Here is a 23,668-nt window from a genome sequence, read left to right as displayed (position 1 = left end):
CAATCTTGTTAACATATTATATGTTAACAAGATTGAACAAGACATTTTCACCTGCTCTACTCAATGTTTAGATCAGGTGTTGTATGTATGCAAATTAGCCATACGTAATTGGATTATGCACTGTTGGCTCATGTCATACCTGCTCTACTAAGGATGTGGCTGTCTTGAAAAATTGCAGTCATCTTGAAATTTAAAGTGGTCAACTTGTCGGTTGACCGATGGAGTCAACTCATTCCAGTTTTCATGCCGGTACCACCACAGCAACTTCATATATACATGTGCCGTCAAAACGGTGGAATTTATGCTAATGTATTTATTTTATTTATTTTAATGTTTATTTTGCAGGGACGATACATACAACATTGCCACAAAGAATGAAAAATGCGATGCATACAAGACGTCTAGCTTCAGCTAATTTGCAGTCTTTGTCCCTGGTCAGGCTGAAGAAGGATAAAAGATACTGAATACCGTTACAATAAGTGCAATAATACAAATACAGTGAATAATACAGTGAATAGTTATCATGAATAAATAAACACAGCTACAAAATTTACATTAAGAAATTGCACAAATTAAATACATTAAACATTAGTAGAATGCTGTATTGACAGTGACTTGAGAGAAGTTAATGTTCACATTTCTGCTGCTGCTTAAGCCAATGTTTAGCTTTAGCACTAAACATCTTTAATTCTGTTTGGGATTTGATATCTGGTGGTAAAGAATTCCATAGGTGTGTACCCAGCACTGAAAGGGATGATTGACCGAATGTCGTCCTGCATCTTCGAATTTTACAGTTTTGCTTGCTCATGCTCCTTGTCATTGTCCCACAGTTGTCTGACTTAGTAAAAATCTGTGACATCGCTTGTGGGGCTAGTCCACTGACACACTTAAAAACAACTTTCAGAAAAGAGAATTTTATAAAATTTGAAAAAGATAACAAATTATACTTCTCAATGATTTTACAATGGTGCCACTTTTGTGGCTTCTGATCTGCAAATTTATGCAAATTTGCTCATGTTAACAAAGAATTTCAAAAAACTTGTAATACATTTTTTGTTTGTCTTAATGTAAGTAATCAACTCAGTAATTTTCATGGAGATATCTAAAGGTTAAAAATGTTACCCTATTCACGTGAAATTTTTTTTTATATGCGTATAAATGGGATGTTTGGGTGTTTTTCTAAACTTTCCCCTAATGGGATTCTTCTGGGCTTTTTTTTCCCTCACTCAGGACATGCTGAGGATACAAAATCAGTTGAGTTTGCTTCTGTTGCAATTTGTTTAACGTTGACCCCTTTTTTGGCCTAAAATTACTGGACTATATGGCAATATATCGCGATACGATATCGATATTCAATATTTAAATATCGATTTTTTCTTTTCAAAAAATTTCTTCTTTTTTTTTCAATTTTTTTATCAAATAATAAATCATGTTTCAGACGTAAATCCAGTCCGCGAGGTGTCACTGTGCTGCTGCCTCAGACAGTGTGTTGTACATGCAAATATGTTGTTGTAACTTGCACTTGTATAAAATGTCATGGATAATTTGAATGACATTGTTTTGACTCAGTTTGTCCCATAAATTATCACTTTCATCTGATGTACATACAACTCAGATTTTAAGATGCATATTAATGCCTTTTACATTTTTCACTGAACTATGTAGAATATCGCAAAATTTGGATATCGCGATATCGTATCGTATCGTGAGGTCCTGGGCAACGCCCAGCCCTACTGGTCATGTGACCGACTGGTTGCCTAGCGACTGTTGCTGACAGCAGGTGTGTGTGTGTGTGTGTGTGTGTGTGTGTGTGTCTCTGTGTGTGTGTGTGTGTGTGTCTCTGTGTGTGTGTGTCAGCGAGCGTCTGGACAAGGAGCGGCAGCTGCTGGAGGAACGAGCTGAGAAGAGAGTGGAGATCCTGAAGAACCTGGTCAGCAGGACGGTCGACCTGAACGCTACGGCCGCTACCGCCCACGGCCAGGTGAGGGGGGGGGGGGGGGGGGTGGGGGGGGGGGCTACGGCCGCTACCGCCCACGGCCAGGTGAGGGGGGGGGGGAGGGGGGGTGACTCACCACAGCCAGGTGAGTCACATCTGACTCACTGAGTGTTGATTGGTCGACAGGTAGGGACGCACCGAATATTCGGTAACTGAATATTGACCCCTTGCAGCTACGTCACAATTAGAACGTGACGCGAGAGGCGACGCCATGACGACGGCAGAAAGTGCTCAGTGATAATGTAGGACTGTGTATGGTCCCGTCCAACAATGTGGCTCCATCACTTCACACTACAACCTCACAGCATTATCACTTATTTTAAATAGAATATCTACTCATCCGTTGCAATATTCTGTTTGTTTTTTTGTTATTCACCGTAGAATATCTCAGTTTTCTGTGCTTTTTCCACTGCTAAGGAGTTAAAGGGATAGTTTAACATTTTGGCAAATTGGCCCATTGCCATAATTGCTATAGTCATAGCAGTAGGTTCATTACCTTTAATTGTAGGTGTAAGCTATTTTCAGTACGGCGGAGCGCAGCAGCTGGCTGCTCAGAGCTACGCTATGGAGGCTAACGGAATTTCTTGGTTTCCCTCATTAAACTCATCAAATTCAACATCCCAAAACTCCACAGCGCTTTTGTAGACAAGTTGTGACCTGCACAACCACCACGCTATGAGATAATGACTACATGACTAACCCTCTACAAAAGCGCTGTGGAGTTTTGGGATGTTGAATTTGATGAGTTTAATGAGGGAAACCAAGAAATTCCCTTAGCCTCCATAGCGTAGCTCTGAGCAGCCAGCTGCTGCGCTCCGCCGTACTGAAAATAGCTTACACCTACAATTAAAGGTAACAAACCTACTGCTATGACTATAGCGATTATGGCAATGGGCCAATTTGCCAAAATGTTGAACTATCCCTTTAACGTTAAGTCAGAGCCACACTCCCCATACAGCAGCTGCTCCTGTCTTTGCTGCTGCTAACTACAGTTAACGGACCTGGAAATTAAAACCTGGTCCGACCCGCGGGTGTTGAAGACCTGACGTCTGTATAATTAGTGATCATTCTCTGATTAAAGCCGGCTGAAAAAGAAAATAAAACAGCCGTCTGTGCAAATATTCAATACACATTTACTTTCTTTGAAAAACATGTCTAAAAATGTATTCTAGGTAGGGATGCACATTTTGAATTTTTTTTCTGACCGATAACCGACGCTCGTTAACCGATTATTAACTGTTAACCGATAAGATTAAGAATCTTGCGGCGCACGGCCCAAAAAAAAAAAAAAAAAAATTTGTTTCAATTTTTTTTTTTTTTTTTTTTTGCCGTTAAATACACACGTGCGCCGCGACAGCTGATCAGTGCGCTCTGTCTCAGCTGATCGCGCTCTGGAGGTTAGATCGTCCAATGTAGAACTGTTTTTATAAAGTGCAGCCCAACACCAGGCTGAAGGAGCAGCAGAGCTCCTCTGACAGGAGAGCTGCAGGTGAACAGGCTGGAGAGCAGCCACGGCCTCTTTTTTTTTTTTTTTTTTTTTTTCCAGCGCCGTTGTTACAGGTGATTCACATCTATGTCCGTGTAGCTACATTTATTGTCTGACCTTCCTTCACTGGGGCTGCTGCTGCACATACTGTCAGTCCTCCTGTGGAACTTTTTGCTGCAAAATACGACTGAAGGCACTTGAACTCTGCACGTGTCGACACGCCCCCATGAGTTGTTGACATAAGGAGCTAATAAAATAAATAAATAACCGATAGTATTAATCGGTCAAAGTTCTTGTTATCGGTTAAAGCAGATATCAGTGGAATGTTTTTGTTAATATAAGTCCTAAATAGTCCTATTTTCCGTCAGCAATCACTTACATGAAGTATTTCAGCCTAAACACGAGTCTCTCCGTCACTCTGCTCTGCTGTAACCCGAGGAGAAAATTTTCCTTGTGGGATACAAGTGTTATCCAATGAGGGGAGAGAACGGCATGAAGGGCTGTGTGTGCAGCCAAGGGATGCGCGTGAATGTGGTGACGTAGCACGAGGACCAATTGATGCCTGACAAGGGCGGGGGCTGCTAACTCATGGTGCGTTCAAGGAAACTCGTACTTTGTGTTTTTCCTTCCTGTGAAGTCATACCAGTTCGATCTGGTACGAGTTCACGGGTCGGAAGTTACGAGTGGCCGTTATAGGGAACTTTCACAGACAACAGGACGGTAAAAACACGAGCTACGGGTTACCTGGAACGCTACCAAGTCGTAGTTGTGACTTGAAGCTGTAACTTACGGTTTCAAAAGCCTGCCTTGAACACAGCATTAGCCGAAACGGCCGTGCCGATGATATCTGCTTTAACGGTTAAACGGTTAATCATGTGCATCCCTAATTCTAGGCTATTTATACAATATTTAAAAAAAATAGTGAAAAGCTTAAAAACCGCATTCGGTATTCAGCCAAGCGTTTAATTTTATTCGGCTTCGGCCACAAGTTTTAATTTGGGTGCATCCCTATGGACAGGAGGAGCAGGCGACGCAGCTGGAGGGAATCATCGGCTCCATGAGCGAAGACCTGGAGAAGATCAGAGCCGACGCTCAGAGCGTCCAGAGCTGCCTGAGTCTGCACACACACACCGCAGGTACACACACACACACACCGCAGGTACACACACACCGCAGGTACACACACACACACACACACACACACACACACTGTGCAGAGACCGGCGGTGACCTCTGACCTCTGACCTCTTGACCCTCAGAGCTGCAGGCGCTGCGGCTGGAGAAGCAGCAGTCACATGAGCAGCTGCAGGAAGCCAACCAGGTAGAGCCTCCCTCTGCTCCTTCTGTTACTCATTTACATCAATCTTTATTTATTTTACAGCAGCAAAGAACAAACACTTTTAATTAAGCAACATCACACAGAGTTCGGCACGGTGTGATCCGGTCGTAGATAATCACACCAGCTGATATAGTTTATAAACACAGTTAGTCCTTATCAATGATCAGGGTATCCGCGGGGTCTTGAAAAGTATTAAAAGGTGATAAATCAATTTGGGGAAAATTAAGACCCTTAAAAAGTATTAAAAAGTCTTTTCACGACTTTATAAAGTCTTAAATTTTCAAGGTATTTTTTTCTGAATTAGCTGTCCAAGAGTTTGAGTCCTAAAAAACATTGTAAAAGTGTGTGATTTTTTTCATTTAAAAACAAAAACAAAGATGAACCGGTACATAAAAAAGAAAAGAAGATTGTTGTTTTTGTTTTTTGAGAGTGTAGCAATGTTTTTTTTTTGATAAACTTTGCCTTATCCCAGCCTATTTTGAGTTCTGTTGCATCATAGTGGTCTAGAGTCTTTATCACAAACTAAAACTGTTCAGTTAAAAGTGTCACTGATGTGAATAGTTACAGCTTGAAGTGGCGGTGAGGTGTTGAAAAATATTGAGAAGGTCTTGAAAAAGTCTTAAAAAGGTTTTAGAATTAACTTCAAGATCCCTGTATAAACCCTGATGATGAGGACTGATTCATCTCGTGGCATGAGATCTCGTCACACCCCTAGTAAAGAGTTATAATAAAACATTTCAAAATGCATGAGCAACTCGGTTAAATAAAAGTCTGTTGGTCCAGTCATATACTTTGTCATTGTAGTTTTCTTAAAATCTCGTCTCGTGAGCTGAGTGTATCGTCACACCCCTAATATCTACATACACAGGTTAACATTAGTTGTTTTATTTGAAAGTTTACATTTGTGTTTCTTGTATTTGGCAACAAGAGAAATGACGTTGATAAGAAAAGATGCGTCATCGTCCTTTAGCCATGTGACTGATCCTTTAGAGCAAAGTGTTATGTTGTTGTTAAAGGGATAGTTCAACATTTTGGCAAATTGGCCCATTGCCATAATCGCTATAGTCATAGCAGTAGGTTCGTTACCTTTAATTGTAGGTGTAAGCTATTTTCAGTACGGCGGAGCGCAGCAGCTGGCTGCTCAGAGCTACACTATGGAGGCTAAGGGAATTTCTTGGTTTCCCTCATTAAACTCATCAAATACACAATCCAACAACTCCACAGCGCTTTTGTAGACAAGTTGTGAGCTGCACAACCACCACGCTATGAGATAATGACGGAACGATACGAAACGGAGCCGTTTTCGAGGTAAATTCATACAAAACCGCTGATGCGCGTTGCGTTCAGGGACAGTTTTTCAGCAAGCAGTCTCCGTATTTACCCTGTATTTACCTCGAAAACGGCTCCGTTTCGTATCGTTCCGTCATTATCTCATAGCGTGGTGGTTGTGCAGCTCACAACTTGTCTACAAAAGCGCTGTGGAGTTTTGGGATGTTGAATTTGATGAGTTTAATGAGGGAAACCAAGAAATTCCCTTAGCCTCCATAGTGTAGCTCTGAGCAGCCTGCTGCTGCGCTCCGCCGTACTGAAAATAGCTTACACCTACAATTAAAGGTAACGAACCTACTGCTATGACTATAGGGATTATGGCAATGGGCCAATTTGCCAAAATGTTGAACTATCCCTTTAACCAATGAGAATAGAGCCGCCGTCGCCATCCTGTTGTGATGTCACGTCTCTGTGCTGTGATTGGCCGGCGGCGTGTGTGAGGGCGTGGCCTCACCGTGTGTGTGTGTGTGTGTGTGTGTGTGTGTGTGTGTGTGTGTGTGTGTGTGTGTGTGTGTGTGTGTGTGTGTGTGTGTGTGTGTGTCTGTGTGTGTGTGTGTGTGTCTGTGTGTGTGTCTGTGTGTGTGTGTGTGTGTCTGTGTGTGTGTGTTGTGTCGTCCAGACGATGCAGCAGCAGCGTCTGCAGCTGTCCGAGCTCATGGACATGTGTCGGCAGAAAGACGACGTCATCGCCAGGCTGCAGGTCGCCATGGAGACCAACGTGGAGGACGCCACCAGAGACGTAAACACGACGCACTTCCTGTGGCGCCTTTTCACAATAAGACGACCAGAACATTAGTAACGAGAGCTGCATGAACTCACACGTTCATAGTTCTATCAGCAGTAACGTCTTTAAGGCCCCATTCACACGGAGCGCCTGAAAACGCTTCTGAGCTCGCGTCTATGGTCGCGTCTGCCGTTACTAAGCAACCAAAAGCGCCTGTCACATTCTTACATTTAGTGGTGACGCTTCTGTCATTTAACCAGGAATTGAGTAAACACAGAGCTGATCAGATTTCAAGCACCGTGAATCTCAGCAGCTTCACTGCTCCATCTGTCTGTCAGTCTGAACGGAGGACTCACCGCCGTGTGGAGAGGAGGGAGGCAGGCCAGACGTGAACTCCTACCTTGTGTCTAATAAAAGTTAAAAATGCGGTTAAATGTTCTGGTATCACACTGCTGCTACGGCAGCTATGGAGTAGAGATCGGGGCTGGACCGGGGGAGAACTGAGCTGCTGAAAGCAGCAAGCACAGAGAGCCGGCTGCTTGTTGCTGCTGGTGAAGCAGGTCCGTGCAGCTGATTCTGATCACATGACACGCGGTGCGCGTGCGGCATTCGAAAAAGTTGAGATATTTTCATCTCGGTGCGCCTCGGACGCGCACGGAAAAAAAGGTGCGACGCGCGTCGGCGTCGCTTCGGATTTTGCGCGCGCAAGGCGCGCAGTTACATTGAAAACAATGGAAACGCTCGCGCAAAAGACGCTCCATGTGAATGGGCCCTAAGGCTGCAACAACTAACGATTTCTCTCATTATCCATTATTTAAACGATTAATCGATTAGTTGTTTGGTCAATGTAAGTGTGGCTTTGTCTCTTTTTTCCTTTTTAAAACGCACACTTAATCTATGGAGCGTGAGCGTATAGTTGACACGTGTCGAGGTCAAAGCAAAACTCCACAGTTCTTCTTTCTTTCTTTGATTGAAATCTTTCTTTAGGCTCCAACAGAATAAACTCTGTCTTAATCCAAAAATAATAATAAAACTAATGTGCTCTCCTCGCCTCCATAGTCTCAACTAAATAAACTCTAGTATGCACACATCACAGCCAATAAGAAGAGAGCAATTAACCAGTGGGCCATTCTTAGGGCCTCGATATATAAAACCAGGATCAACACCAATCCAAATGATCCATGATCCCATAAATGGCTCTAACAGTCAATAAAATGTTAAAAACATCAGTCAGTGTTTCTCAAACCACCAGACGACATCGTCCTCAAACGTCTTGTTTTGTCCACAAACCAAAGAGAGACTCAGTTCATTGTCATAAAGGAACAAAGAAACCAGAAATATTCACATTGAAGAAGCTGGAATCAGAGAATCTGGACTTTTTTTTCTTAAAAAAACAACGACTCAAACTGATTATTAGATTATCAGAATAGTTGACGATTCATTTAATAATCGATTATTGTTCAATTAATCGATGAATTGTTGCAGCTTTGAAGTCTCACCAAGCTCATGAATACAACTAATGATGAACCAGATCCTTCAAACCACCGACCTGCAGCTATTTCTTTTTTATTTTTATTTTTATTTTTTTGTAATTTATTTTTTATTGACATTCAGAAACAGACATTCGCAGCATATACATCATGTGAGCATACTTCTTGCATCTGTTAAGCTAAATGCCGAAATAGTATTTTAGTTTATATCCAAGTTATGAGAAGAAAAACTTACAACCATAACAACAATTGAAACAAACAAAAAAAAGAACTATGTATTGATAGGGAGTGATCTTTCTCATACATCATAGCTACTGGTTTGTGAAAATAAAATCCGGACATATTTGACCCAGTTTTCCCAGTATGATGTAAATTTCTCCAATTTGTGATTAACAAAAGCTGTTATCTTTTCCATTTTATAAATGTCCATTGTGATATTTCATCCATAGATTTATGGTTGGGGACCTGCGACTGTTTCAGTGAGAGATTTCTGTAATAAATCAAAATGAATGAGACTTTTTGTTGTTGTGTGTGTGTGTCAGCGAGCGCTGGTGGAGTCGATCAGAGTGGAGCTGCTGGAGCTTCAACAGAGCTGCTGCTGTCGGAGAGGAGGAGCAGGAGGAGAAGGAGGAGGAGGGGAGCAGCTGGCCGAGGAGGAGGGGAGCAGGAAACGCCATCGCAGCGATGGGGAAGAAGAGGAGAGAGGAGGACCAGCCAAGAAGAGAGGTAGGAGGAGGAGGAGAAGGAGAGAGGAGGAGGTTTGCTCTACAACAGTGGTTCTCAACTGGTGGGTCGGGACCCAAAAGTGGGTCTAGACCCGTTCTGGACGGGTCGCAGACAGCTGGTCAAAAAAGTAAATTATGCACATCTGATGTTGGACATGTCTTTTATTTTGAAAAATAACTTATTTTGAAAGGCAGGAGACACGTGAACACATGCAGTTGTAATGCTCCTCCTCACTTTCTGATTATTTGCTCCATTTGCTCTGAATGCAAAGATCTCAGTTTCTTATTAATGTGGCCTGATGCAGTGAATCTGGTTTTGTTTTGTGGGTCTTTATTTTGTGCAGTTTGATATTTATTCACTTTAGTGAACATGCTCTGAATGCAGAGATGCATTAGAAGTCAAATATATCGTTTTGTTGGTCTCCATTTTGTGCAGTTTGATATTTTTTCATTCACTTCCGTACATGCAGTTGTCATGGTAACTCCTCAGTTTCATTCATGTGCTCTGAAATGCACTTTGCTCAATAAAGAGCTAAACGAGTTTTTAAAGGCTTAAAAAAAAAAATCTTGGTTTGAATTCTGTAAAAGTGGGTCGCGACTTAATGACCATGGGAAGATGTGGAGCCCAGAGTGAGACTAGTTGAGAACTCCTGATCTACGGGTTCTGGCGGTTTCTCTGCTCCACTTGGTGTCGTCTCTACTGTTGTGGAGCACTAACACATGTATTGTCCAGTTTAAAGGGATACGCCAACATTTTTTTTCCGTGTCTTCCCTCACTCCCGAGTCCGTGACCAGCAGATAGACACCATCCTTTCCACTGTGCGTGCAGTAACCATGGAGATAGAGCCGTATCGCCCGTAATTAGCTTAGCTCAAACACTGGAAGTGTAGGCTAACACTACCCATACACTTCCAGTGTTTGAGCTAAGCTAATTAGCGACTTTAGGTGGAGGCAGGCTAACACTACCCATACACTTCCAGTGTTTGAGCTAAGCTAATTACGGCGATACGGCTCTATCTCCATGGTTACTGCACGCACAGTGGAAAGGATGGTGTCTATCTGCTGGTCATGGACTCGGGAGTGAGGCAACACACGAAAAAACAAATGTTGGCGTATCCCTTTAACTCTGATTAAGATGAACACATGCAGAAGAAACTGGATTTCCACTCTACATTCAGACTGACTGTGACTTCTCCTCAGTGGTTCTGGAGGAGGAGATCTGGAGGCTGCAGGAGGAGAACGACAAGAAGGAGGAGGCCATCCTGCAGCTGAGAGAGAGGGAGGAGGAGGAGGAGAAGGAGAGGAGGAGGCTGGAGGAGGTCATCCTGCAGCTGAGAGAGAGGGAGGAGGAGGAGGAGAAGGAGGAGAAGGAGAGGAGGAGGCTGGAGGAGGAGAACGACAAGAAGGAGGAGGCCATCCTGCAGCTGAGAGAGAGGGAGGAGGAGGTGGAGAAGGAGAGGAGGAGGCTGCAGGAGGAGCTGAGGAGACGAGAGGAGGAGCTGGAGGAGGTGAAGAAGGAGCTGGTGCTGCTGGAGCAGAAGGTGCAGCAGCTGACAGGTAGGAGGAGAGAGGAGGAGGAGGAGGAGGAGGAGGAGGAGGAGGTGAAACTACAGCTCTGTAACTCTGTAGCCCCGTTTCCACTGTTCAGTACGGTACGGGTCGGTGCGCTTAGAGCAGTGTTTCCACTTCCATGGAACCGTACTGGTTACCATGGTACCCGTTACCATGGAACCGTACTGGTTACCATGGTACCCGCCGTTACCATGGTTGTAACCCTTCTGGTTGGGGTAGCCCATAGACATATAAAGAGTAGACGCCGCATCGAACGCTGGGCCTATCGGCGCTGACGAGCGGTGTAGTGGGGCGGCCATCTTGGACCGGTTTCCCGCTCCACTCAGTGTATCTGTTTGGTCGGTGCAATTGATAGTTTCACTAGTGTCAGTGCATTTAATCAATAACTTACTGAACATGATCCCGCCTATTACACGGCGTACGAGTGAAATCATTCATGTGAAACATAATTTTGATCATACTACTTCTATGGATTTATAAATGTTAGAATTTAGCACATCTCTGCCTGTCTGGGGCCGTATTCACAAAGCCTTTTATCTTACCGCTAGCAGTGCTCCTAACTCGCACTAAAAGTTTTTACGTAGGAGTTTTTCTTAAAGGGATAGTTCAACATTTTGGCAAATTGGCCCATTGCCATAATCGCTATAGTCATAGCAGTAGGTTCATTACCTTTAATTGTAGGTGTAAGCTATTTTCAGTACGGCGGAGCGCAGCAGCTGGCTGCTCAGAGCTACACTATGGAGGCTAAGGGAATTTCTTGGTTTCCCTCATTAAACTCATCAAATTCAACATCCCAAAACTCCACAGAGCTTTTGTAGACAAGTTGTGACCTGCACAACCACCACGCTATGAGATAATGACGGAACGATACGAAACGGAGCCGTTTTCGAGGTAAATACAGGGTAAATACGGAGACTGCTTGCTGAAAAACTGTCCCTGAACGCAACGCGCATCAGCGGTTTTGTATGAATTTACCTCGAAAACGGCTCCGTTTCGTATCGTTCCGTCATTATCTCATAGCGTGGTGGTTGTGCAGCTCACAACTTGTCTACAAAAGCGCTGTGGAGTTTTGGGATGTTGAATTTGATGAGTTTAATGAGGGAAACCAAGAAATTCCCTTAGCCTCCATAGCGTAGCTCTGAGCAGCCAGCTGCTGCGCTCCGCCGTACTGAAAATAGCTTACACCTACAATTAAAGGGAATGAACCTACTGCTATGACTATAGGGGTTATGGCAATGGGCCAATTTGCCAAAATGTTGAACTATCCCTTTAAAAGCTATTCACAAAGCCTCTGAGACCGACTCTTACTAAGGATAAATCACTAAGAGCAGAGTAAGAGTGACGCCCTGGTGACGCCCCGTTGCTATGGATTACGTCAATTCTCGTGCACGAATTCGAGGCGCTAAACACGGTGATTGGTTGTTGAGTGCCGACGGCGCCCCCCCCCCCCACGCTGTGCAAATGCAGATGCAGTTGCTACGTCTTCCTCTCAGGGGAGGAAACGAGCCAAGTCACGTATCAGCACGCTGTTAGAGGTTTACCGCTGGCTGGTTAAACTCTTTTTAGGAGATTAGTGTTGGTCTCATTGATGTAATGCTGACCATATCCGACCCGAACCGTACTGACAGTGGAAACGAGGCTTTCGTGTAACTCTCTGTGTGTGTGTGTGTGTGTGTGTGTGTGTGTGTGTGTGTGTGTGTGTGTGTGTGTGTGTGTGTGTGTGTCAGAGCTGGACGAGTGTCCGAGCTGCGTGTCGGTGATGTCGTCTCTAGAGGCGGAGCAGAAGGAGTCGTCCAGACTGATGAAGGAGAACAAAGCTCTGGTCAACGGCATCTTCCAGCTGCAGACACAGGTGACTCTTCTCCTCTTCCTTCCTTCCTCTTCCTCTTCCTTCCTCTTCCTCCTCCTCCTCCTCCTCTTCCCTCCCCCTTCCTCCATCCTCCTCCTCTTCCTCTCCCTTCTCCTCCTCTTCCTCATTTTCCTCCTTCCTCCTCTTTCTCCTCCTTCCTCTTCCTCCTCCTCCTCTTCCTCCTCCTTCCTCTTCCTCCTCCTCCTCTTCCTTCCTTCCTCTTCCTTCCTTCCTCTTCCTCTTCCTCCTCCTCCTCTTCCTCCTCCTCCTCCTCCTCCTCTTCCTTCCTTCCTCCTCCTCTTCCTCTTCCTCCTCCTCCTCCTCTTCCTCCTCCTCCTCCTCTTCCTCCTCCTCTTCCTCTTCCTCCTCCTCCTCCTCTTCCTTCCTCCTCCTCCTCTTCCTCCTCCTCCTCTTCCTCCTCCTCCTCCTCCTCTTCCTCTTCCTCTTCCTCCTCCTCTTCCTCTTCCTCCTCCTCCTCCTCTTCCTCCTCCTCCTCCTCTTCCTCCTCCTCTTCCTCTTCCTCCTCCTCCTCCTCTTCCTCTTCCTCTTCCTCCTCCTCCTCCTCTTCCTCCTCCTCCTCCTCTTCCTCTTCCTCTTCATCTTCCTCCTCCTCTTCCTTCCTCTTCCTCTTCCTCTTCCTCCTCCTCTTCTGGTGGTTCTGAAGGACTCGTCCAGATGTTGAGACTCGTCCAGATGTTGAGACTCGGTCCGGACGTAGAGGCTTTAATAAGTTATTAGAAAGCTATTCCTCATTTCTCATAAAGTGTGAGGTATGAATTATGGCTGAATTTTGCAAGAGCAACCCTTATTCATCGTCTGATTTTCTTATTTAACAATGTTTGCTTACTGAATCCTGTCTTCAAACTTGTCTCTGTATCATATGTAAGTACCTTAGTGATCTGGTCTCTACACCAGGATTGATTGTAAATGTAACAGTTGTAAGGGGGCAGGTTTGGCTTCTTACCGATCCGTTTCCTATGTATGTATGTCTGTCATTCATACGAAATAAAAACAATCAATCAAAAGGTGACCGGTGTCCAGACGGAGCTCAGAGAGAAGACCGACCGCTGCCTCGGCCTATCAGAGCAGCTCTCCGCCACAGAGTCCCGCCTCCAGCAGCTGCAGAGCCAATCAGAGGAGAGGAGCCGCACCATCGGCCAACTGACGGAGGAGGTGAGACACAACTAGGGTTGCAAAATTCCGGGAATTTTCAAAGTTGGAAACTTTCCATGGGAATTAACGGGAATATATGGAAATTAATGGGAATATATGGTAATAAACGGGAATAAATCAGAAATTTACAAAATTGATTGGTGAGGGTGAGTAAAATTTTACTCAACATTCATCATGTTTTTGTGGTTCAGTAAAATAATTGATTGTTCATACAAGAATTAAAACTTCATAAAGTTCTACTCACAGATAAATCAGTTGAAATGTTTTTTAATTGTGTTATTTTGCATCGATGTCTGCGTATGACAAAACAAAATATTTACATTTATGTTTGGATATGATACAGTTTGTCTAAATTAATTACCCCCAATTTCCAGTTAATTCCCATAAATTCCCAATAATTCCCATACATTTCCATAATTCCCATACATTCCTATAATTCCCATGGAAAGTTTCCAATTTGGAATATTTCCAAAATTCCCCAGCTTAACTTCCCATGGAAAGTTTCTGGAAATTTTCCGGAAATTTACTGGAAATTTTCCACCCCCTTTGCAACCCCTAGACACAACACAACATGAACGTTTATGTTTTCTGTTTCTCCTGTTCTCTAATGGGAGCAGACGGGTCTTAGGCTGCCAGGGCCGTTTACATCCCATAAACCAGATGTCTTCAATCACACACCGAGGGGAGTGTTCACTTCAAGAGAGACGACGTGTTAGTAAACGGAGCTGGAACACAAAGTCTCACTGAGAGTCAAGTTGAGGCTGTTTACAGGCAGAATAAACTTTTTAAAGCTGCTACGAGGACGTTGAGCCTCTTGAGTTTATTTTCCTGCTGATGAAACAAAGAGCAGCGTCATGTTTCCAAACATGTCGTCGTTCGTGAAGAGGTGAGAGAGCTCAGGACCGACTGGACGAACACGGTGCAGAGAACCGCTGATGAGGCGTCCAAGGGGAATTTCTGTTTTTTTTACAACCTGACCCAAAAAAAATCGAAGCTTTGTTCGTTGCCATGGAAAATCGATCGTGAAGTCCGTGATCGATTGTTTTTTTTTCCTTCCTTTTTTCCTTTTTGACACCGGTTCTCATCGGCACTTGTTACATTAAAATGAGTCGGCGACTTGGCATCTTGGAAACCTGCCTGATTTTGGAGATATGCAGTGTTAGTTTGCCATTACTGTCATTATTTACGCTATACCCCCCCCCCAGTCAGACGTTACGCGCAACGCCCCCCCCCCCGATCGTGATTCGATTTTATGATTTATTTATCGATTTTATGTCCGCGAATCTTCAATTATCAAAATATGATAATCGGGTCAGCCCTAGTTCTCAGTGATCAGACTGCAGTCGGATAGAGCTGGACCACTTGAAAGTAGCTATGGCAACCAGGTGCATTGAGGCCGGAGTGTGATCCGAAGGGCCAATGACCTGAGGCGGTCGGGTAGCGGTCGCATTGTGACCACATTGAACACAGGTGTGAGCGGTAATGCGTCCTGTATCCGCAAACGACCACGCGGGCAGAACGGCGTTTCCCGATACGGTAATTAACGAGACTCATTTGGGCCCGCCATCGTCTCCGACATAAAATAATATTATTGTTATGGGGGTTTTTTAAACCAGCGTCTCTCATCCCTGTCAGTCAGCCCCTCCTCCTCCTGCTGGACTCAGTCTCTCTCTCTCTCGAACAGGCGCTCGCACACACGTGCGCATGGAACACTAATAAACACTATGCACTATATCGTGCTAAATGTGTTTACTTACCCCGCGATCTCTTTTCTTTTTAAATATAAAATAACAAGAAAGAGCTCCACCGCAGCACAGAAACATGTGGAACCTGTATAATGTTTTTATTACCAAATAGCAACAGAAAACCTGGTTTTCCCAGTTTGAGGCCTTCATATAGGCCTTATATACCAGTGCGACTTATATTCCGAATTTTACGGTAAACGACGACTGTTGAGTGAATAAGAACCGGGCGGAGACACTCGACCTGGATGTGATGGACGTCCAGACCAGGCTGATTGATCACTGATTGGTTGGTTTTCGTGTTGTTTTTCCCAGAAGGAGGAGGGGCGGAGCGTCTTCCACGCCGCCATGGCGCAGCTGCAGGCGGAGAGCGAAGCGGCGCTGCAGAGGTCAGAGGAGCAGTCGCAGCAGATCAGAGAGCTGCAGAGAGAAGTGACGGACAGGTCTGATCACCTTTACTTTACTTTATTTTACTTTACTTTACTTTACTTTACTTTACTTTACTTTCAGGGTTTATACAGGAATCTTGAAGTTAATTCTAAAACCTTTTTAAGACTTTTTCAAGACCTTCTTAATATTTTTCAACACCTCACCGCCACTTCAAGCTGTAACCATTTACATCAGTGACACTTTTAACTTTACGGTTTTAGTGTGCGGTAAAGACTATAGATGATAGATGATACAACAGAATTCAAAATAGGCTAGAATAAAAAAAAACTAACCACCTAAAAAAAAAAACCCAAAAACATTGCTCCACTCTCAAAAAAAAAAACCCAACAATCTTCTTTTCTTTTTTACGCACCGGTTCATTTTTGTTTTTTAATGAAATTAATAAATTCACACACTTATACAATGTTTTTTAGGACTCAGACTTTTGGACAGCTAATTCAGAAAAAATACCTCCAAAATTTAAGACTATAAATTTGTGAAAATACTTTTTTAATACTTTTTAAGGGTCTTAATTTTCCCAAAATTGATTTATCACATTTTAATACTTTTCAAGACCCCGCGGATACCCTGACTTTACTTTATGTGTTTATCTGGGTGGGACAGTGCACATCAATGAACATATAAAAACATGTGAATGAGCCGGATTACAGCAGCAGCTGCTCATTTCCATCCAGAGTCCCAAAACATAAAAACAGTACAGTGACAGAGAAACATAGTAATATAAACGACATAACAATGCAGACAACAAGGACACAACAAAATGACTATAACCAGATAAAACATTGACATTTTTACCACACTTCCATGGGCAGTGGGACCTAAAGAGTTCCTGAGAGATAAAGTGCAAAGGTGCAAAGCTGCCGGGTCAAAGTGACAAGTGCTAGAGTGCAGCAGTGCATCATGGGTACCAAGTTGTGTTGCACGGTGCCCTGAAGTGCACTGTCACTACCCGATTTGCAACGCTACCCGATTTGTGACAGCTACGTACGGCAACTCCACTTGGACAAACTTAGTTGAATTGACTTAGGATCACTGCCCTGTGTGCGTCGCCAGAGACGGTTTATCTTTTTATTTATTTTTTTAAATACTTTATTAGTAATGTAAACTGAGGGTTGGTTGTGGTGGTCTGGATCTTGATGCTCAGAAAACAGGAACACAGGCGACTTTTAATGTTTACTGTCCTCTTTTCTTGCCGGCCTCATCACCATGACAACCACAAACAATCACAACTACCACAACACTCACTGAATAAACGAGTCTGCCGCGGCTGTCTTATGACGGACCTCCGCGGTTTTTATTTTATTTTATTTTTTTATCATTTTCACAGTACCGTATTTTAAATTCACAGAACTTTAAGCATGTACGCAAATCGGGCAGCGCCCAAATGAAGTTTGTCCAAGTGGAGTTGCCGTAGGCAGCGGTCCAAGATTTTGCATCAGATTAAAGTACAACATGGTATATTATCGACATATTAGAACAACTATTTATATTCTATCTATATTCACGTTTTTGTTGCCGATCTCATTCAAACACTGCAGGTTTTACATGACTGCAGCCGGACTCATTATTTCACTCATACCAGTCATAAACATTCACACATAATATCTACCGATCGATACTCTGACCAATCACCACGCAGCAGCAGCAGCCGCTCACTTCCTGTCCCTCTGCAGCCACAACAGGTGTGAGCAGCTGGCACAGGAGGCGGCCAATCAGAGGGCAGAGCTCTCCCAGGAGGCGGCCAATCAGAGGGCAGAGCTGGAGTCGGCGGGCGGAGCCACGAGGAGGAGACTGGAGGAGATGGAGAGAACGGAGGAGGAGAGGAGGAGAGGGGAGGAGAGAGAGAAGCAAGGTGAGGAGGAGGAGAGGAGAGGAGGAGGAGGAGAGGAGGAGGAGAGGAGGAGAGGGGAGGAGAGAGAGAAGCAAGGTGAGGAGGAGGAGGAGGAGAGGGGAGGAGAGGGAGAAGCAAGGTGAGGAGGAGAGGAGGAGGAGGAGGAGAGAGGAGGAGGAGGAGGACAGGAGGAGGAGAGAGAGAAGCAAGGTGAGGAGGAGGAGAGGAGGAGAGAGAGAAGCAAGGTGAGGAGGAGAGGAGGAGGAGGAGGAGGAGAGGGGAGGAGAGGGAGAAGCAAGGTGAGGAGGAGAGGAGGAGGAGGAGGAGAGAGGAGAGAGGAGGAGGAGGAGGACAGGAGGAGGAGAGAGAGAAGCAAGGTGAGGAGGAGGAGGAGAGGAGGAGAGAGAGAAGCAAGGTGAGGAGGAGAGGAGGAGGAGGAGGAGAGAGAGAAGCAAGGTGAGGAGGAGGACAGGAGGAGGAGAGAGAGAAGCAAGGTGAGGAGGAGAGGAGGAGGAGTGGAGGAGGAGAGGAGGAGAGAGAGAAGCAAGGTGAGGAGGAGGAGAGGAGGAGGAGAGGGGAGAGGGGAGGAGGAGAGGAGAGAGAGAAGCAAGGTGAGGAGGAGAGAGGAGGAGGAGGAGGACAGGAGGAGGAGAGAGAGAAGCAAGGTGAGGAGGAGAGGAGGAGGAGATGGAGAGAACGGAGGAGGAGAGGGGAGGAGAGGGAGAAGCAAGGTGAGGAGGAGGAGAGGAGAGGAGGAGAGAGAGAGAAGCAAGGTGAGGAGGAGAGGGGAGAGAGGAGGAGAGAAGATAAGGAGGAGGAGGAACTCGTCTTCTGTGGTGCTGCGACACCAGGGAAACAGGAAGTCATGTGATCTGTGTGTGTGTGTGTGTGTGTGTGTCAGAGCTGCAGCGAGTCCTGACGGAGAAGGAGGCGCTGGTGACGGAGACGCACGGACAGATGGAGGAGCTGAGGAGAGGTGAGGAGGAGGAGTCACTGAACAATGATCAATTATTAAAGGGATAGTTCAACATTTAGTCAAATCGTCCCATCACCATAATCCCTATAGTCATAGCAGTAGGTTTGTTACCTTTAATTGTCGGTGCAAGCTGTTTTTAGAACGGCGGAGCAGAGCCGTGAGCTGCTCAGAGCTACGCTACGGAGGCTCATTATGGGATTTCTTGGTTTCCCTCATCAAACTCATCAAATACACAATCCAACAACTCCACAACGCTCTGGTGGACAAGTTGTGAGCTGCACATTCACCACGCTATGAGATAATAACACAACGTTACCACACAGAGTTGTTTTAGAGGGAAATACAGAGACTGTTGATGAAAAACTGTCCCTGAAGGCAACGTGCATCAGTGGTTTTACATGAATTTCCCTCTAAAACAACTCTGTGTGGTAACGTTGTGTTAATCGATTAATCGTTTAAATAGTCGACAGACTAATGAATAATGAGAATAATGGTTGGTTGCAGCTGCAGTGACGATGATGTGGTGTGTTGTCTCGTTCCCGTGTCAGAGCTGGAGCGTCTGAAGGAGGCGCTGCAGAGCAGACAGGAGGAGGAGGAGGAGGAGGAGAAGGAGAACAGACCGGAGGAGCAGAAGGAGTCGGTGGTGGAGGAGCTGAAGCAGGAGATGCAGAGGCTGCAGGAGAGGAAGGGGAGGCGACCCCGGGGGGGGGAGGAGGAGGGAGAGGAAGGGGGGAGCAGGGAGTTTGAGGCGGTGAAGAGAGAGATGGAGAAAATCCAGAGGCTGAAGGAGGAGAGAGAGAAGGAGGCGTCTCCTCTGAGGAGCAACATGGCCGACAGGAAGAAGACGCCCAAGACGACGGGGAGGAAGAGGAAGAGCTGTGACGTACAGGTCAGTCTGTGTGTGTGTGTGTGTGTGTGTGTGTGTGGGCCGTCAGAACGAACTTCACAGAATTCAAATTATTAAAAAATAAATTTGAAAAAAAGATCATTTGAAAGTGGAAACTCCAACGTGTTCCTTCTGCAACGAAGCAAACCAACGTTGTGCGTCGCGGCGTTGTTTACAAGAGTCGAGCTAAACGTCACAACTCCTCATCTTGTATCTAACAGGGTTTTATACATCTAGTATAAACCACCACTCCTTAAAGGGATAGTTCAACATTTTGGCAAATTGGCCCATTGCCATAATCGCTATAGTCATAGCAGTAGGTTCGTTACCTTTAATTGTAGGTGTAAGCTATTTTCAGTACGGCGGAGCGTAGCAGCTGGCTGCTCAGAGCTACACTATGGAGGCTAAGGGAATTTCTTGGTTTCCCTCATTAAACTCATCAAATTCAACATCCCAAAACTCCACAGCGCTTTTGTAGACAAGTTGTGAGCTGCACAACCACCACGCTATGAGATAATGACGGAACGATACGAGACGGAGCCGTTTTCGAGGTAAATTCATACAAAACCGCTGATGCGCGTTGCGTTCAGGGACAGTTTTTCAGCAAGCAGTCTCCGTATTTACCCTGTATTTACCTCGAAAACGGCTCCGTTTCGTATCGTTCCGTCATTATCTCATAGCGTGGTGGTTGTGCAGGTCACAACTTGTCTACAAAAGCGCTGTGGAGTTTTGGGATGTTGAATTTGATGAGTTTAATGAGGGAAACCAAGAAATTCCGTTAGCCTCCATAGTGTAGCTCTGAGCAGCCAGCTGCTGCGCTCCGCCGTACTGAAAATAGCTTACACCTACAATTAAAGGTAATGAACCTACTGCTATGACTATAGCGATTATGGCAATGGGCCAATTTGCCAAAATGTTGAACTATCCCTTTAAAGGAATAGCTCACCAAAAAATGAAATCCAGTCATTAGTGCCTCCCCCTCATGCTGATGAATACTCCGGAGTAGTTTTTTATTCCTCAAAGTGCAGTGTGTAGTTTTATGGACGTTTTTGTGTCGGGCCCTATTACTCTCATATATATAAAGTTGGTTGGACTGGGTCTCCAGATGACCTTTGAGGAATAAAAAACTACTCCAGCATGAAGGGGAGGCACTAATGACTGGATTTCATTGGTGATTGGTGAACTATTCCTTTAAGTCAAGATTCAAGAAGTTTATTTTGCCATTTTGTGCACAGACAAGCTGGGTACGACAGGAGTCAGACTAAGTTAAAAAGAGTTATAAAAGTTCAAAAGGAAATAAGTCAAAAACAAAAGAAAGAAAGAAGGAAAACATCATTAAATAACATTGAAGAATAAAACACAGATAAAGCTGCACAGACATGTAAATCTGTATGTTAGGGTCCCTTTAAAGGGCCAGAGTGTAAGATTTATCTTTATGTAATGTTTCCTATGAGTCTGACTGTTGTAGAAATGTGTTCAGTGTGATGATGCTGCCGTTGAGCCTGAGATCAGATGTTGGTGTTGGTTTCTGTTTATAATCTGCTCTCTCCACGCTGCTCTGTTGACACCATCTTGACTCTGATCGACAGCCCTCGTGTTTGGTAGTGTTTAGCTCGTTTATAAACGCGGCGTACACATAGTCAGGCCTGAAAGTGGCGTACGTGACTTTCCACTCAGAGGTCGTGATCTACAGTATATAAACAAACTTGACGGGAGAATGTGAACAAACTGAACCATGCGTACCACACAGAGAGAAGAACAATTCTGTTCTGTTTTGTGTTTTTAATTGACCATCTAAGGTTAAAACAGCGTTGGCGTGAAGCCGATTCAGCTGCGACGCTGTAGGGAAGTTTACTGATACGGTGTTCGTACGCTGGATTTTATAAATGTGAATATGTTTAGTAAAGATCCTACGCACACACACACACGACTGTCTGGCATCGATGCCTGAAGCTGCTGCTGTAACTGTGTGTGTGTCTGACAGGACCTGGTGTTCAGTGAGAACAAGAGGAACAAACTGAGAGGAAACACGCGCACCAACAAACAGGTGAGTCAGGTTGATGATGATGATGATGAAGATGATCCCAGTTTTATTTGATTCGTTGTTAATTATTTTATCTACATTTTACAAACACAAGTCTAAATTCTCCAGTAAGAAACCAAACTGTCTGCGTATGTTAAACCGCATTTCTCCTTATATAAGGGTCCTATGTTCCCTAAATAACCCTAACCCTGAATAAACTATGTTCCCCACTTTCCCCAAAAAGGGTCCTATGTTCCCCACTTTCCCCAAAAAGGGTCCTATGTTCCCCACTTTCCCCAAAAAGGGTCCTATGTTCCCCACTTTCCCCTTAAAAGGGTCCTATGTTCCCAGCTTTTCCCTTAAAAGGGTCCTATGTTCCCAGCTTTCCCCAAAAAGGGTCCTATGTTCCCCACTTTCCCCTTAAAATGGTCCTATGTTCCCAGCTTTTCCCTTAAAAGGGTCCTATGTTCCCAGCTTTCCCCAAAAAGGGCCCTATGTTCCCAGCTTTCCCCAAAAAGGGTCCTATGTTCCCCACTTTCCCCTTGAAAGGGTCCTATGTTCCCAGTTTTCCCCAAAAAAGGTCCTATGTTCCCAGCTTTCCCCTTAAAAGGGTCCTATGTTCCCCGCTTTCCCCTTAAAAGGGTCCTATGTTCCCAGCTTTCCCCTTAAAAGGGTCCTATGTTCCCCGCTTTCCCCAAAAAGGGTCCTATGTTCCCCGCATTCCCCAAAAAGGGTCCTATGTTCCCCGTTTTCCCCAAAAAGGGTCCTATGTTCACAGCTTTCCCCAAAAAAAGGGTCCTATGTTCCCAGCTTTCCCCAAAAAGGGCCCTATGTTCCCCGCTTTCCCCAAAAAGGGCCCTATGTTCCCAGCTTTCCCCAAAAAGGGTCCTATGTTCCCCGCTTTCCCCAAAAAGGGTTCTATGTTCCCAGCTTTCCCTTAAAAGGGTCCTATGTTCCCAGCTTTCCCCTTAAAAGGGGTCTATGTTCCCAGCTTTCCCCAAAAAGGGCCCTATGTTCCCCACTTTCCTCTTAAAAGGGTCCTATGTTCCCCGCTTTCCCCAAAAAGGGTCCTATGTTCCCAGCTTTCCCCTTAAAAGGGTCCTATGTTCCCCGCTTTCCCCAAAAAGGGTCCTATGTTACCCCGCTTTCCCCAAAAAGGGTCCTATGTTCCCCACTTTCCCCTTAAAATGGTCCTATGTTCCCAGCTTTTCCCTTAAAAGGGTCCTATGTTCCCAGCTTTCCCCAAAAAGGGTCCTATGTTCCCCACTTTCCCCTTGAAAGGGTCCTATGTTCCCAGTTTTCCCCAAAAAAGGTCCTATGTTCCCAGCTTTCCCCTTAAAAGGGTCCTATGTTCCCCGCTTTCCCCTTAAAAGGGTCCTATGTTCCCAGCTTTCCCCTTAAAAGGGTCCTATGTTCCCCGCTTTCCCCAAAAAGGGTCCTATGTTCCCCGTTTTCCCCAAAAAGGGTCCTATGTTCCCAGCTTTCCCCAAAAAAAGGGTCCTATGTTCCCAGCTTTCCCCAAAAAGGGCCCTATGTTCCCCGCTTTCCCCAAAAAGGGCCCTATGTTCCCAGCTTTCCCCAAAAAGGGTCCTATGTTCCCCGCTTTCCCCAAAAAAAGGGTCCTATGTTCCCAGCTTTCCCCAAAAAGGGTCCTATGTTCCCCGCTTTCCCCAAAAAGGGTCCTATGTTCCCCGCTTTCCCCAAAAAGGGTTCTATGTTCCCAGCTTTCCCTTAAAAGGGTCCTATGTTCCCAGCTTTCCCCTTAAAAGGGGTCTATGTTGGGGCGGTGCGTGGCGCAGTGGGTAGAGCGGCCGCCCCATGTAGAGGCTACAGTCCTCGCCGCAGGCGTCCCCGGTTCGAATCCCGCGTCAGGCAGACCTTTCCTACATGTCATTCCCCCTCTCTCAGCCTCCCCATTTCCTGTCTATCTCTACTGTCATCACTATCAAATAAAGGCAAAAAGCCAAAAAATATACTTTAAAAAAAAAAAAAAAAGGGGTCTATGTTCCCAGCTTTCCCCAAAAAGGGCCCTATGTTCCCCACTTTCCCCTTAAAAGGGTCCTATGTTCCCCGCTTT

At 45.1% G+C, this 23,668-nt stretch overlaps 1 protein-coding gene across 1 annotated transcript in view; it reads left to right on the top strand.

The window, feature by feature from the left end:
- Positions 1 to 23,668, top strand: part of LOC146967058 (uncharacterized) — a 48,555-nt gene that overhangs the window by 23,222 nt on the left and 1,665 nt on the right. Inside the window, exons 16-28 of the mRNA XM_085761030.1 lie at positions 1,858 to 1,981; positions 4,504 to 4,618; positions 4,742 to 4,803; positions 6,770 to 6,889; positions 8,907 to 9,090; positions 10,290 to 10,646; positions 12,389 to 12,513; positions 13,537 to 13,683; positions 15,741 to 15,868; positions 17,549 to 17,727; positions 18,608 to 18,682; positions 19,231 to 19,571; positions 21,553 to 21,615. Of these exons, the coding sequence (XP_085617156.1) occupies positions 1,858 to 1,981; positions 4,504 to 4,618; positions 4,742 to 4,803; positions 6,770 to 6,889; positions 8,907 to 9,090; positions 10,290 to 10,646; positions 12,389 to 12,513; positions 13,537 to 13,683; positions 15,741 to 15,868; positions 17,549 to 17,727; positions 18,608 to 18,682; positions 19,231 to 19,571; positions 21,553 to 21,615 (2,020 nt within the window). The remainder of the gene's footprint in view (positions 1 to 1,857; positions 1,982 to 4,503; positions 4,619 to 4,741; positions 4,804 to 6,769; positions 6,890 to 8,906; positions 9,091 to 10,289; positions 10,647 to 12,388; positions 12,514 to 13,536; positions 13,684 to 15,740; positions 15,869 to 17,548; positions 17,728 to 18,607; positions 18,683 to 19,230; positions 19,572 to 21,552; positions 21,616 to 23,668) is intronic.

The sequence above is a fragment of the Trachurus japonicus genome, chromosome 19, assembly GCF_045865225.1.
Source record: "Trachurus japonicus isolate A0001 chromosome 19, Traja_1.0".
Classification (NCBI taxonomy): Eukaryota; Metazoa; Chordata; class Actinopteri; order Carangiformes; family Carangidae; genus Trachurus; species Trachurus japonicus.
The sequence above is the reverse complement of the archived record's forward strand: the minus strand, read 5'-3'. Positions and strand labels throughout refer to the sequence as shown.